Here is a 15,712-nt window from a genome sequence, read left to right as displayed (position 1 = left end):
ACACACCATGCATATGCACATAACCCATACCCAAAGACATGTGCACACACCCACATACCTACATGTGTGCATGTACAACCACGTATGCATGTAACAACTCTGCTAGACAAATGTATACACATACCGTGTACACACACTCAAACCCGTGCATACCCATGTACATACACACATCCAAGCATGTGCGGACACTGTATACACACATGTAAACCCATGTGCTGCACACACACATGCACAATTAGTCCATAACCCATTCACATAGATTCTGCACACACCCTCCCATACCTATGCATGAACACATATACTTACACACATGTGCGCACACATATGAACACATGCACAACCTATGCAATGCCCACATACATGCACAAATGCACATGTGCCTACAGAGTGCATACGAGTGAATACAATCCTGCACACAATCCTCTGTACACAAATCCCATGTACACATGCACACATCTATATGTGTGTACAGGAGCTCATACTCCTGCACACACACACACACACACACACACACAGAACAGGCCTGAGATTACATTCCGCGGTAGACTGAGGGAACATACCTGGGCAGGGACTAAACCACACAACCGCCACCTCTAACTGCCACCTTTGATCTCTGGCTTGGGCTTCTGTGTACATTGCTCCCACTGCTGGACACAGCTCTCCAACCCCCCATGCAACCCCTAGGGGCTATGAATGCTAACTGATGCCACAAGCATGGTTTAAAAATACAACAGAACCCAAGGGAGAGGGGAAGTTGGGTGTGACCCGGGTAGTGGGGAAGGGGGATAGATGACCAGTAAGTGGGGGAGGGGGATAGATGACCAGTAAGTGGGGGAAGGAGATGAATGACTAGGAAGTGGGGGAGGGGGATGGAGGACCGGGCAGTGGGGGAGGGGGAGGGGTGACCAGGCAGTGGGGGAAGGGGAGGGGGAGGGGTGACCAGGCAGGGGAGGCAGAACGGCCTCTGGAGCCTTTGGTGGGCTTCCCACCACAGGCTTGTGCTATGACTGGGCCGAGAGGCCAAGTGTACATCTTTCTCTGAGCTGGTCCCCCAGTTGGAAAGCCAATGTTTAGTCTGAACACTTTTCCCTTTCTTCTCCTCATATATCCATCTCAGAAAACTTGTAACGGTATTTCCAAATTAAAGGGAGAATATCTGGTGACTAAATCAGCCAGCCAACCGAGCCTCCCGGCTGCCAGCACGACCTTCTCCCGGCTGCTCCCACTGCCCTTGCTCACGGCTCCCGCCTCCAGCTGCAGAACACCCCCTGCTGCGTGGGGCCACCGACCGGTTGGGCCCACCCGGATGGCCCACGACATGAGGCCTGCAGTAAGGGACCCACCTCAATCACATGTGCAAAGTCCTGTTGCCACATCACACAGGACCTTCACAGGCTCTGGGATGAGGGCGGGGACATCTCTGGGGTCCTTTCTCCTACCCCATGAACCAATTGAACTCTGTAGAGATTTCTGCCCAGCAGGTCTGTCCCAAACCAGGGGCAGGGTGGCCTCTCTGTGCATACAGCCTGCCCTAGGCATCCTCGTGAACAGGGCAGGAGACCCCAACGTTGACACACAGGCAGCTCTCTGAAGTTCCTCCCACTTGGCACCAAAGCATCCCCTTGCCCCATCCAGGGATGAGAATGATCCCAGACAAACTGGTGGGATTTGACCAAGAGCCCGGTTACAGCCGCCTGCTCAGGAGGCCTGCATTCCTCTGCCAGCTGCACAGGGACCGGCAGCCCAGACCTCTGCTAGACCACGTGGCTGTGAGCGCTGATCTGTCTGTCCACCCTCTGGATGTGCCTGGGTGTGGACAGGCAGGTTTCTTTGCTGCCCAGTGTTGGTGGTGGGCTCCCGGCCTGGCCAGGTCCTGTCTGTATCCTCTGTGCCCTGGGCCAGGGTGACCCTCAGGGCTGCAGCATTTGGCAGAAACTCAAGAGGCAGATGCCAGCTTAGGGCACATGTGTCCACAGGGTCGTGCCATCAGCCCTTGGTGGCCCCCAAGCCGCCTTCCTCCTCGCCAGCTCAGCAAAGCCCTGAGAAAGACAGCCTCGAGCTTTTCAAACAGGGACCTCTAGGACATCTGGCCTGCCACTCTCCGAGAGGGAAGTCTGAGAAATCCCTAAGAAAGTCTTCTGACTTGAAACATATGTGGAAGCACATCTCACTGCACATTTTACTGTGCACTCAACCAGCGCCAGAGCCTGAGGGAGACGTGCTCGGTCAGCACGCTGGACGGTCAGTGCTGAGGGCCGCCTCCTGCTCCTGTGCTTGAGCCACACGTTCAGGGGTGTCCGAGACCTTGGCCAGGCACAGCCAGGAGCCCCGAAGGCCGAGTGGGGCCCACAGTCCCTGCCTCTGTGGTCCCTGGAACTGGCGCCACTGGTCTGGGTGCTGACCCTGAGCTCCGAGTCTCAGCCGGGGCCTGGCCCTGAGGTCAGAAGGGCACAGGCCCATGGCCCATGCTCTGCAGGAAGCCCCACGACCAGTGGATGTGGGGCCCCTCCAGTCGCCACACGTCTGACCACTGAAACGCGGCAGGGGAATCGAGGACTGTCCTCTCAGAGAGCATCAGAGGCCACTGGGCTCTCGAGTGCGCTCCAGACACAGAACCACTCCTTCCGACATGAGAACCTTGAGCGTGCACTGCCAGGCTGACCCAAAGCAAACGGCAACAAGCCGGCCCTGCTGTTGGGGATGTCTTTGGGGTACAGCGCCGTCCTGTCTGCTCTAGAAAGTCTCCCCGAACGTGGCCAGGTCCATGTTTCACCCCAGAGGAAAGAATTCTACTCGGGATGTGAAAGAGGAGGAGAAGGCCGGGGAGAAGTCCTGGTCCTCGGGGTGCCCTCCCCAGGCCACTCTCTGTTAACAGTCTCTCTACCCCACGCCCCTCTGCACCCCGGGCATGTCTGGGCTGCACCCCCAGGCAGCTTAGAGGAAATGACTGTTATTGCTGCAGGTTTCAGGTTCTGGAAACGTGCCTGAGAAAATCAAAAACAGACAAACAGAACGGAGAGCCCACCCTCAAGACACCGCCCTCCACTAGGTGCCGATCGATATTCCCAGAAAGATCCAGAACATCTGTGGGCCCCTAGGATGCTGATCAGAGAAGGCCATATTTTGCATATTGGAAAAACTATCTTTTTTTAAACAAGAAGACAACAGACACTTATTGCTCTCAGCAGATTGCTTGCTTCAGGCCAGAAAGGGCAGGAGGAGGGGTGGTTTGCACCGGGACATGGGGGTGTACTGAAGGGGGTACTGTTACCTGCTTGTCCAGCAAGCGGGGGCTCCTTACCTGGGAGGGAACGAGATGTCCAGTTCATACAGTCTGTCCTTAAAGACAGACAGCTCTTTGTCAAATTCTAAGAGCTAAAGAAAACAAACAGAAGAAAATAAAGTCACTTTGGTTCACCTCACTGGGGGCACCGAGAAGTCCCCGGGGTTGTGGTGGTCCATCTGCAGCCGGGAGGGACCCTTGCAACTTCCGGGAAACATGCGTGGCTCAAGCGCCCATCTGGACTGCACATCGTGTGCTCCACGCGCAGGCTGCCTACTGGGAACTGCCCTGTCGTGCCTCCAGAGACCCATGAGTGCCCAGCAGGCCCTTCTGCCCGTGAGACTGTGCTCCGGCCTCCAGCTCCTCTGCTGCTGGTGCTGGAACCTGCACTGCCTGCTGCTGACCAGCCACGCAGGGCCGCCTCGCTCTGCTGAAACCACACAGTCCAGCAGACACAGCAGTGCCCCCACTAAGGAAGCGTCCAGCAGAGGGGACACAGCTCCCGTTCTGTCCAAATGAAGTCAGAGAGTAAGCAACGTCAACCTTGCACAGGAAGATAACAAATGGCCCAAGTGTGTACACAGGTGAGACTCCAGCAGCCAGCCTGGTGTGAGCGCTGGCCCCTGCACGGAGAGGAGAAGGCACAACCTGGCTCCATAGCACTCTGTACAGACAAGCCCAACAGGCACGGTGCCCGCAGAAGGAAAGGGGCACTCCGGCGGCACCTCTGACCACACTAGGCTGTTGAGCTATCACCATACACACCCTTGGGATGTGTTCATTAATCATGTCCCCTCTCGGCTGTGCGGGAGACCCCCCCTCAAAACCACACCACATCCTCCCCTCTCTGCCGCCTCATCTGTCACTCCTGAAGCGTGCAATCAGCAGCACTGTGTAGCAGTAATTACCCCTGTGCCAGGCTGCTACCTGAGCTGCCTGCACACGGCCCTCCCCGCGACACCCACCTGCACCCGGCGACACCCAGCGGCACCCGGCAGGCCACTCTCCTTGAGGTGGGGCGGAGGGACAACTGAAGTCCCCACCAGAAGGAGCCGTCTGTACACGGTTTGGGAGGGGTAGACCAATGCTCCTTTTGAGTAAATGGGACCATTTCAGACACACTTGCCTAATTTCAATCTCGTGTGCATTCCTGGACACTCAGAACAAGAGTCACAAAGAGCCTCAGACCCCGCCTGGCAAGGCTCAGAACCAGGGTCGGGGGCCAGACCCCTGAGCCCACATCTGCTAGTGAGAAATGCTAGGGCACACCTACCCCAGTCAGTACTGCCCTGACAGCCCTGGGGCTGGGTGCTTGGGGTGGGGGAGTGCAGGGCCAGGGCTGGGGGTGCAGGATGAGAGGGGAGGCTTGGGAGTGAGGGACAAAGAGCCGCCTGGCTTTCACAGCACCAAACGGCCTGCCTGCTTCCACACCCAGGGAGGACTCCAGGCCAGCAGCTTCTGGAAAGTCCCCAAGTCAGCTCCTCAGTGGGGCTGGGAACAGATGGAGAGGAAGTTTCCAGGGAGGGAGACGCACCTTCAAGAGAGGGGCATGCCTGTCGGGTCTGGACCAGTACAGCACCCACGTAGTGTATTTGTGCTTACACATGTGTTTACATGTATGTGTGTACTTGTGGACACACATTCACATGCACACACACACACAAAGGCCTGTAAGCACGTATCTTATCTAGATCATTCCAGACTTGAGTTCTCAGCCTTCCCAGATCAGAGGCAGAACAGGCCCCTGAACGCAGTGCGGGGCCTGGGCTGCTGACAGGTGGGGCCGGGGAGGCTGCGGGTCCAGGCAGATGCTGATGAGGCTCTGACCGTCGCAATCGATAAGAAGGGGAGTGGCCTGTCTGAGGTCAGGAGCTGGCCTTTCTGGAAAGGACCAGTGCAAGGCATCCAGAGGACCACTGTGGAGTTCTAGTGGCCACGGCTAATCGGCCATTTAACCAAAACAACACCGGCAGCTTCCTTCCATTTGTGGTGACAGTTTCAAGCGTTCAGGAAAGTACAGATGGTGAAAGTGCCCGTGGTTCACCCACCCGGAGCTGCCAGATCTTCTCATTTCTCCCAAATTTACCTCGGACTCTTAGAAGAGAGGAAACGCTCCTGGGACAGTGAGTCCTGTGAGGACCCCGCCGACCCTGCTCACCTGCCTCCTCCCCCAGTGGTGACCCAGCTGCGACGGACGTTCTGTGTGATCACTGCACACGTGCGTGTCCACCAAGAACACCTCGCAGTCTTTTCCACGTTCCAAGACTTGACGCCAGCATTGTCGTTATTTCTCTGTCGGGCCTGCGCTCCTGAGCGCAGCTCCCACCTGGTCCTGCGGGTCTGCTGGGGGCCGGCTTTCTATCCTGGCGTGAGTGTCACTCACGCTAATCCAGCCGGCATTCCTAAAGCACCAGGCAGCTGCTGCAGACCTCTGGGTGGGGAGCGTGGGCTCTCAGCTCTTCCATCAAATGACTCCATTACCATCCGGCTTCTGTCACCGCGTGGGAAGCCGGCTGCCACTGTCATTCTTGTAGGGTGACCTGACACTTTTCTCAGGCGTGGTGTCTGCCGTCTCGCTCCGACGTGCCCTGCTCCTGATGATCGTCTCCCATGGTTCTGTCAGCGGCTCTCCAAAGGCCACCCCGTCACACCTCCCGCTGGAGTCTGCCTCCCAGTCCTGTCCACCGCACCCGCAGACGCCGGGCTGACTCTGCTCCTCCTCAGCTCCGTGTCCACTCCGGAGACCGCACTCCCACAAGTCCTGTATATTTTTAATCTGCTTGTCTTTCCAAGGTGTGGTATTTATGTTTCTGATTCTTTCATGTTTTTAATATTTCAAAATATTCTTACGTTATAATTTCTACCAATTATTCAATTATTTGGTGTTCTTGAGGGTCCATCTGCCTGTGCCGTATCTCCGGGCTCTTGCATTTGGGACCAGAAGCTCATCTTCAATGGACTTTCACGTGCAGGAACCTTTACAGGGGTGACAGTGGATGTGGGGCCTGCCTTCCAAGAGACAGTGTCCAGAGACAGGACACAGCACACAAGGAGCCAGGCTCTTAAAATACAAATACTCAGCACGTCACCTCGCAAGTTACAAGGTATTGGGAAGATGCTTAATTCTCTTCCTTACCCTTTGAGGGAAACTCCCAGAACAACCTTGGACATGTCCCAGGCCCCAATCTCCAGAGAAGATGCAGACAGCAGACAGCTTCAGTGACTGGCCCTGGCCAGCCTGGCCACAGCCAGCAGGTCTGGGCCTCACTCGCCCAGCCCCAGCCTCTCACTCACAACGGCCAGAGCGAGCTCCGTCAGGGCTGTGGCTGCCCTCCACCCTCGACAGCCTCCCCACTCGGATATGCCCCCAGTGTGGCCCTGGCCCCAGGAGGCAGTGGGGTGAGGGAGCCTGCCTGCTGCTCCCCCAGTGCCTCCCGCCCCTGGCGGTGACTCAGGGTCCCTCCCTTCTGACCGACACCCCCAGCTGGGCCCTCCTGCGCCCCTTGCGGTGCTGCTCATGGCGCTCGCTCATGCCTGACCAAGGCGCTGACCGCCTGCTTCTGCTCTGTCCCTGCTGGCCTGAGAGCCCCACAGGGTCCGTGCCCAGTCTGTTCCCAGAGCAGGGCCTGGCTCTGAGCGGCACCCAGGGGAAGTGCCGGTACTTTCTTTACACAAATGCAAAAACCACTCAAATTGGACACCCTGATTCTTTCTCTGAAAGTGGGTTCTTTTCCCACATTTACTACAAAGATGCAAAACCCTCCTCTGTAAATGAAAGGCCGCTGGCCATGGACCAGACCCTGGGCTCCTGCTCGAGCCCTCCATGAGAGGGCCCTGGACAAAGAACCCCATTTCCACTCTTTGGCAAGGGTTTCATCCACACACGTGTGTGCACACACGTGTACATGACACACACACGTGTCTACTTTGTTTTGTTAAGTTTTGACGGAGCCAAGGGTCAGTGCTGATCATCCTGACGCCTGTGCCATGTGTCTCACTGCCAGATGGTTCCCAGGCCCCATGCCCAGCTCCAGGGACACCCGGGAGGAGACTGGAGGGCAAGGTGACAGCAGGCCACACCGGCTTCTGCGCGTTGTGTGTGTGCACTTGGACATATGTGCGCAGCTGCACAGGGGTGCCCAGGTGTATGCGTGAGCACAGGTGTGGGAGTGGCTTTTGTTTGCACTTACTGAACACTGCCCTGTTTTAAATCAGCTTCCAAAAGAGACCCGCAAGGCCTTGGTGGGCCCCTGGGAGCCTCCCCAGCAGTCAGAACCTGTGCCGAAACAGGCTCCTCTGGTGGCCTGCCCCTAAGGCACCTGGTGCTAACGTGCCCGTCTGTTAACGTGGAGATGTTCTCAAGCGTATGTCTTCATTTTGATCCAGTGCACTTACTAAGCCTCTGCCATGTGGCAGGCCCGTGCTGGGCACTCTGGCTAAGGCTATGGATATCGTCGCCTTCCTAAGGGACGTCTTCACCTTCTTGAACCTTCCGGCTGGTCGAATGCAAAGGTTAATCCCACAGCCACACAGATGCAAACCTGCATGGTGTCAGCTGCGGCCCACGCACGGCAGCGTTTACTTCTAAACCCCAGCCCAGCCCATCGGACCCCAAGCCGGGCTGCCCGGGGGAGGGCGGGTGCGGGAGGCCAACCTGTCCCTGCCGTCTGGCTGCTCTGACGGGCTGGCGGGACCCTCCCTCTGCGGGACCAGCAAGGAGTCAGCACCCAGGGCTCCACGGCCTGGGGAGTCTGCTCACGTCCCGCATCCACACGAAATGATGGGGGTGGAGGCAGGGCTGCGGACCGGAGACGTTTCTGAGGAGAAATTACGCTGCATTTCTGTTGAAATGATAATTTGTATCTCTTTGAGATTTTTCACAAACATGATAACCAATTTCACATGTATCTTAAACATTCTTCTTGATTACGAAGTGAAAAACAGCACAGGGCGTGTGTGGACAATGATAAAGCAGCTGGCTGGTCATATGTATCTGTCAGGATCTGCCCAGCTGCCCGAATTCCACTGTCACTGCAGAGACACTCACTGATAAAGGAAAGAAGCCCAGAAAATCAATGCGCCCTGAGCCAGAGCAGCCGCTAAACACACAGAAAACATCTCTATCCAACAGGCCCAGCGCTGTGAAAATTCCCAGGCCCTGCCCTGGGACAGCCACGGAAAATTTAATCTCTCCAAATCCTCACCAGGGCACTCCATCCTGCAGCCCTGACAGCCACACTTACAATTAATTATACAATTTCGATGGGAATATCGACTAAACAAAGCTATAAATCATAGAAAAAGTCAATAGGCATGGACACATTCAATCATGTCCCGGCCAATGATTACTACTCTTAAAATACAATAATTATTTTCAGGAGCCAGCTTGAATTAAATTTCTGTCAGACGAGTACAAGACCGGTGGTTGATGAAGGATGCGATGGATTTTGGGGCCGCGTCGGGCGCAGGCACATCCATCGTGCGGACGGGCGTGTGTTTCAGTGCCCGTGGTGCTCGTGGCTCCCCAGGAAGGTCAGACCACCTCCGACGGCTCCTCAGGCTGTTACTGTGCCCCGTGGGTGATCCGGATGACTCCACTGCCTGCGTGTGGCCGACGCAGAGGCTGACTTCTCCCAGTGCCGGGTGGCTCAGCAGGAGCACAAGACGCGTCCGCGTGAGCCTATGGGCCGCTTCTGAAGGCAGCAGCACCGCGAGGCGCTGAACGCCGGGGTCTGTGCCAGCGGTGGGCAGCGCTGCCCAGCTGCCCTCCCACGTGGCTCCCTGGAGAAACCACAGGGAAGAGCCCGCGAAGGCAGGCCCCCCAGACCCCCTCTCTCCACGCCACTCCTGACGCCATACAGACATGGGCACGGGAGCTGTCCAAAATAACCATGCGGAGATCGAGGCTCTGACGCAGCTCTGCTGTATTTTTAATCTTAGAATCAAACTGCAAAGTTCTCCTGAATGTTCAATCTAACGTCCCTCCATCTTAAAAAGAAAACCCCAATTTCATATGCTAAATAGACAGAAATGAAGATGACCTCCAGCAGCCACAGCACTTGTTACTTCCAGCGGTAGTTACACGCTCCCTGTCCGAAGGCTGAGAGAGGACACGGGGACCTCACATCCACACGTGACACTCACTCCCCACTCTTCTGGCACGTGCGCCTCCTCTCCACCTCCACTGCCTGTCCCGGCTCAGACCTGTTTCTCTTTTGACTGACGGAGCCTCGTTTTCACCAGTCTCCTTGCTCCTTCCAGAACACCCTGGCTCCTTGGGGGGCCCAGTGCCATGCCCCCGTTCCACTGTTCTCCTCCCAGGCAGCCTCCGCCTTCTTCTTGCCCTGGTGGCTTCACTACTCCTGCTTCAAGGTGCCGTCTCTGTCGGGGACCTCAGAGCCCACCCTGCCCGCCTTCCCCAAGCTCAGATGGTCATGCAGCCGCCCCAGGACAGGACGGCCCCCTACTTTCCTGGGCTTCACCTCCACACGGGAACAGCCAGACAAGGCCTGTCCCCACACCTGCCCCGGGGCCTCTCCTCTGCCCCGAGTGCTCCAGGTCCCGTTGAGGTCACCAGAATGCCAGCTTCTTCAGCAGACAGCATGCGGGATGCCGTCCCTGCCCTGTGGAGCCTCCCGTCTCAGGGGACCTAGTAAATACACACATACTGAGCATGGGCACCACGGGGACACAGAAGGACAGTCAACCTCACCACGGCCTGGGGCTCGGGAGGAGGCGAGACATGAGCTGCCAGGGCCCAGCGTAGAGTCCACAGGGGACAGGCTGGCGGAAGAGCAGGAGAGGCAGCTGAGTGCTGCCGGGGCTTGGGTAAAGCAGGGCACCCGAAAAGGAGGCGAGGCAGGAGGGGAGCACGGAGACGGAGCAGTGAGCCCAGCCTCAGGGAGGAGATCAGGATGCCAGGCCATATCTGAGGTGGGGGGGTGGGGCCAGGGGAAACATCCAAGGGCCTGACCCCCTGGGCCTGTAACAAGCCCCCGGCTGGGCTTCAGGCTGGGGTGTGCCAAGGGGCAGGGGTGGCAGGAAGGAGGCGGCAAGGGGCTCCAGCGCCAGGGAAGAGGCGGTGGGCCCGGAGGAGGGAAGGGACAGACTCGGGGTGGGCAGGGAGTCTAGGCCCAGAACCTGACTGATGTGAGAGGCGAGGGGAGGCCGGGCAGCTGATAGGGGGCAGAACGCCGACGTGACTTCCCAGGAGGAGACCAGAAACACAGGGGGCCAATGTGGGGGCTGCAGGGACAGGGGCAGCAGATGTGGTTCTGAAGGAGGGACAGGGGACTGCAGAGTCCCTGGAATGGCGGCGGTCTGTCACCTCGCTGTCAATGTGCCCAGCCTTCTTCTCTGCACTTGGCACACACAGAGCTGAGGAAGGTGCTCACACCCTGAGGGGAAACCGAGGCACAGATGTGGAGCTGAAGCACCCAGCAGGGCCCAATGTGAGCGCACGGAGGGGCCTGAGGCAGACTTGAGACAGAGTTGTTGTCTAGAGCTGGAAACGCAAGGCCCAGGGGGTGACAAGCCCACCCAGGGGAGCCCAGAGTGCAAAGAGCTGAGCGTGGGGACAAAGAGGGACCAGGGAGCCCACCCACGAGAGGTGTGGTCCTCTGGGGACATTGTGGGAGGCAGGGCCTGAAGGCCAAGCACCGTGTCTGGACTTAGGAATGAAGACGTCCTCGAGGGCGTGACAATGGTCTTGGCGGCGCAGAGGCCAGACTACAGGGGTTGGATGACCGGGAGCTGAAAACGGAGGACAGCAGGACAGACAGCTCCCTACCAGGGCTGCAAGTGTAGAGGGCGAGTGGGCTCCTCAGATGGGGAAGGAGGCAAGGCCTGGAGGGCACAGCGCCCCCAGGAAGCAGCGGGGGTAGGGCGCACGTGCAGAGGCAGCCCACAGGTGTCCCCAACCTGCCCTGGTGGCAGCCCTCACACTTCTCGAATGTGCACCCCCTGGCAGCTTCCCAGGATAGGACCCGCCTCTGCACCACTGGAGCCCCGGGGGTCACGAGGGACCAGAGCTGGCTCCGACCCACTTGAAGAGCCAATTCTTAAATTCTCAGGAATTTTGGAGCTGGTTCTTCAATATAGCTGTCCTGTCAGCTTGGAACTGGCCACAGTGGGGCCTTTGTTCACACCTTGGAGATTGGCAGAGGTCACATGCCAACAGTTCACCTACCAGTCACTGTCACTGCACAAAGTGGGCATCCGTAAATACCCTAAGATCAGGCCCAAATCAGATCACAATAAAAAGTGACCAGTCCAGCGAGCCTGGCCACCTCTCCCTGCTTTTCTGCACACGGCCCTCCAGGGAGGCCTAGGGGCTCAGCGCAGAGTGGGGTTCCCACAGCCGGGTGCCTCCGGCAGGGACCAGGTCTTCACTGAGTGGCTTCAGCCCTCACTTCCATTCACACGTGCTTAAGTGTGCACACACGCACAGAGACACATGTGTGCCCACACCCAGCAACAGGGATGCCTTGTCAAGTGCACACTGTGGTTTCTCCCCATTCCAAACGACGCCCAGGCCTCTGTAGGCTGGCCCTGAGCCGGAGACCCAGCACCTAGCCTCTCACACAGAAGGGTCTCGAGTGCTAAGGGCCGAGCGAGAGGCAGGCTGCCCATTAGTGAGACAGCGAGGAAGGCGGCTGCGTCCAGGAACTGTCCGAGCAGAGAAGTCACAGGAGGGCAGGGGCTCCAAGGCCGAGGAAGCTCGGCCCAGCGTGCTGTCACCCCAGGTGGCCCCAGGGAGTCGGCCACGGTCTGTGCGGAAGACTCACCGCGGTGCCGTTGTTGTCTCGGAAGACCTCCTGGTGGGAGTAGTCAAAGAGCTTCTTTTCCAGCTGGAGCATAACCTGCGAAACGAAACGAAGGGCCGTCAGCGCAGGTGGAGCAGGGCCCAGCTCAGGGACGGCCACAGGCAGCCCGCGGCGCACCATGCACCCACCATTACAGGCGAGCTTACCTTCCGGTCATTGTCTGACTCGCGGAATATCAGCTTCACGACTTCATTGGTGTCGGCAGCACGGACCGTCTGCATCGTGGCCTTTGTGCAGAGAGTCTGGGAAAGACACAGAAGGAACTCAGTCCTCAGTCCCAGGGGAGGGTCCTCTGCCAGGCTGCCTGTGGGCAGTCCGCACATGCCCTCACCTCTCTCCCTGACCTCGCCCTTTCCAGGCAGCTCCCTCACTGCTTCAACCCAATTTCACACCTCCAGTCAAGGGACCCCAGAGCAGCTCCCCAAGGGAAGAAGGCAGGAAGCACAGCTCCAAATGTGATGGGTCCACAAATCCACCGGGCAGAAGCAGGAGCTGACCAGCAGCGCCCAAAGGCAGACGTGCCCTGGACGAGTGCAGGACCCCTGCAGCGTGGCCCTCACGCCCTGCTCCACCTCTGCTTCCCTGAGCTTATCCCCTGAGCTGCTTCAGCTCCGACCTGGGCCTGACCCGGGAGGTCTGCAGGAGGCTTCACTGACAACAGCCTGAGCAGCTGCGCTTCCACAGCTGAGAAGGGAGGGTCAGCTGCGGGGAGCATTACAGTGGGATCAGGCCCAACATGGGCCGGGGGAAGTGGCACAGGACCCAGAAGGCCACAGGAGGGGTCGGGGCAACCCAAGGAGAATAGAAGCCACCCTGAGGGCCTGGAGCACGGATGCAGGATGCTGGCCAACTGAGGGAAGGGTGACCGCTGGGCAGCGTCGGGGAGAAGGAGGAGCGAGCGCTGTCACTCTCCACAGGGACAGGCTGCACAGCTGCCACACTCCACGCAACAAGCCAGGTCAGAGATCAAGCCACCAAGTGATTGGCTAGAAAATTAAATCAGAGTTGTTCAGAAAATTCTTCTCATCTTAACCTGAGTGTGAGGCAGGGAAGGGCATCATGGGGTGGTGGGGAGATGTAAATTGGCCCCTCCCCAACGGAGAACACAGGTGCAGCCCCCGGCCTGCAGACGGTGCTGTGCTACGCCGAGCCCCCCATGGGCAGCGCGGTGCAGCCCGCTCTCTAGGCTCCAGAGGGATGAAAACGCATGACAGGAGGGCACTCAGGAAAATATCTAACAGAGGACGTGCCATACAGGCGCTGAAACCGGCAAGTTATCGGGGAGAGAAATGAAAGCCCTGGACGATGGTGAGACGCCGTGTCCACAGTGGGGAGGACATGGGCAGCCGGCCCCCCTGCTGGAGCCCACTGACACACCACACCCAGAATCGGCAGTTCCAGACAGAAAGCAGAGCCCCTGTTGGCTGGGGCGGGCGGGGCGTGGCGAGGAGTCTGCCACTGAACTGTGGCTGGTATGTAAATTATACCTCAGCAACGCTGTTTTTAAAAAAAGGACCAGATGATTTTTATTTAAAAGAAAACAAAGACCACTGCAACGAAACGATTAATTTCTCCTGTTTAGAAACACTCTTCTGTGAAGGGGTCCTGGTGGAGTCCTGCTTTTGAGAAATGCTTCGCTCCAGAGTGCGGCTGCCCACGGGCTCGGGGCCAGGCCTGCAGGGCAGCTCCGGCTTCAGAGGGGAGCCCTCCTGCCGCACGAGCCGAGCCCCACCAGCACCTTGGCAGGCAGCCTGAGACACAGATCCCCTCCTGGGCTGCCAGGGACGACGGACACGCACTGCCCATCGTGGGGCAGGGGAGGCGGCCGCACCGTCCCCAAAGCGCCCCCCAGGCCAGGCCATTGACATTCAGAGCACAGACCAGCTCAGCGGGTCAAGCCCCCAAAGTGGCTTTTGGACTCATGTGTCACAAATCAGTCTGGCCGCCTTCAAACACTCGGATTAGAACAAGCGCCGGAACAATCTGGAGCAGAGCTCGGCCACCCTGCCCATGCGCGTCCCCAGGAGGTCGGCGCCATCCAGATGCTAATGTGCTTAAGTGGCTTAAGCGCTTCTGTGAATGGGAGAGGGCTCGGGCGGGCAGACGGCCATTGTAGCCGCCCCAGGACGCGATTCAGGAAATTCATGGTCCTTCTCCCAAAGGCATCTGCTGGAAACTTTTTAAAAAATTGCTTTATCTCGCCATTTCAGGAAGGCTCCCAAAGGCTAAACATCTGATCAGCCCCAAGCGGGCGCACAAAGGGGTTGCCCGTGCCTCCGCTCCCCGGGCCCTTTCTCCCACACCCTCCGCGGAGCCACCCATTCACCAGGTTTTAAAGAAGTGATCAGGCGCCTTTCACTCAGGTCCTGGCCACTCATGCGGAAACTCACAGGGCCCGCCTTTCCAGCTCGCCTCCTGACTGAAGGGATTTTTCCCTTTTCAAAGGAAAAAAAATACCCAAAATGCTACTTTTAAAGAGCCAGCTAGGATTTCTTCCATTATTAGCAGCCACACCAAGGGGCACCTGAAAGGGCCGCCCAGCACTTGGACTCCAGGGCACTGGGAGTGCCAGGTTTTTCTCCTGGAATTTAATGGACCGCTGTCGCCAAGGCCATCTACCTGTTGGGTGGATAAAGAAATTCCCACATTTCTCCTCAGTCTGGGTAACCAGCGAAGCACGCTGCTGGGATGGGGCACCTGGAGCATCCAGGGCCCCAGTGTCAGCCCCAAAGGCTGTCTTCAGCGAGTCCCGCAGTCTTACAGCCCACTTGATTCGCACAAAGCTACTGCGGTCGGAGGCGTCCGCATGCAGCCGGCCCCACTCACCTCACTGCCCCACTCACCTGTCACCAACGCTGCCCCCCAAGTCCAAAACTCTTTAGGGGCAGAGCCTCTGGGCCCTAAGAGCCACCAGCCTTTCAGCGCAGTCCTGCAGGGCCGCTCGCACCCGGTGCCCACAGGGCCAGGGCGAGAGCAGGCAGCCCGGCCGACCTCAGGGCAGGAGCCCGCGACACCAGAACAGCTCGCAGGACAGAGCCCAGGGGTGGCGGGCGGCGGGCGGCTTTTAGAAAGTATGTTTGCAAGTTCTACGCAGTAATTTTTGGTCTGTGTTGGTGAGAAGTATACGAAACAAAACATAAATACACATTCAAAAGTTTCTATCAGGAACAGGGACTAGGTAAGGCAGATTTAAAGACAGAGGACTTTGCAAAGTTTTCTCATTCTAATTGCTAATTTCTAAATGTTAAATAAAAGCTATAATCCTGTGTATCCACTTTAAGAGGTCAGTAGGTATTAAAGAAACCATCTCAACTTGCATTTACCAACAGCCTTAAAGCTTCGGATCCATTAACAATGCTGACTTCAGAGAGCAGGTTTCCTGTACTCAGCCACTGAGGCCTGAGCAGCAGCTCACGCCAAGATGAGCCCACGTGACACTCACCAGCCGTTTCCAAAGGACCCAGCACAGCCCGGCCAGCCAGGCAGCACTCACCAGGGCTGGGGTGGGTGCTGTGCGTGCAGCCGTGTGCTGAGCTCCGAGCGAGTCGTGGAAGGCAGGTGGTCACGGTTCCTGGTGTCTGGAGGGGATGGGGGTGTGGGGGTA

General features: G+C 57.9%; 1 protein-coding gene across 2 annotated transcripts in view; it reads right to left on the bottom strand.

The window, feature by feature from the left end:
- INPP5A (inositol polyphosphate-5-phosphatase A) overlaps positions 1-15,712 on the bottom strand; it is a 226,732-nt gene that overhangs the window by 12,921 nt on the left and 198,099 nt on the right. For both annotated transcript variants that reach the window (XM_046652236.1, XM_046652237.1), the window contains exons 10-12: positions 12,255-12,350; positions 12,070-12,144; positions 3,302-3,375 (exon numbers count right to left, since the gene is read on the bottom strand). In XM_046652236.1, coding sequence (XP_046508192.1) covers positions 3,302-3,375; positions 12,070-12,144; positions 12,255-12,350 — 245 coding nt within the window. The remainder of the gene's footprint in view (positions 1-3,301; positions 3,376-12,069; positions 12,145-12,254; positions 12,351-15,712) is intronic.

Source organism: Equus quagga, chromosome 2 (assembly GCF_021613505.1).
Source record: "Equus quagga isolate Etosha38 chromosome 2, UCLA_HA_Equagga_1.0, whole genome shotgun sequence".
NCBI lineage: Eukaryota > Metazoa > Chordata > Mammalia > Perissodactyla > Equidae > Equus > Equus quagga.
This window is presented reverse-complemented; position numbering and strand designations above follow the sequence as displayed.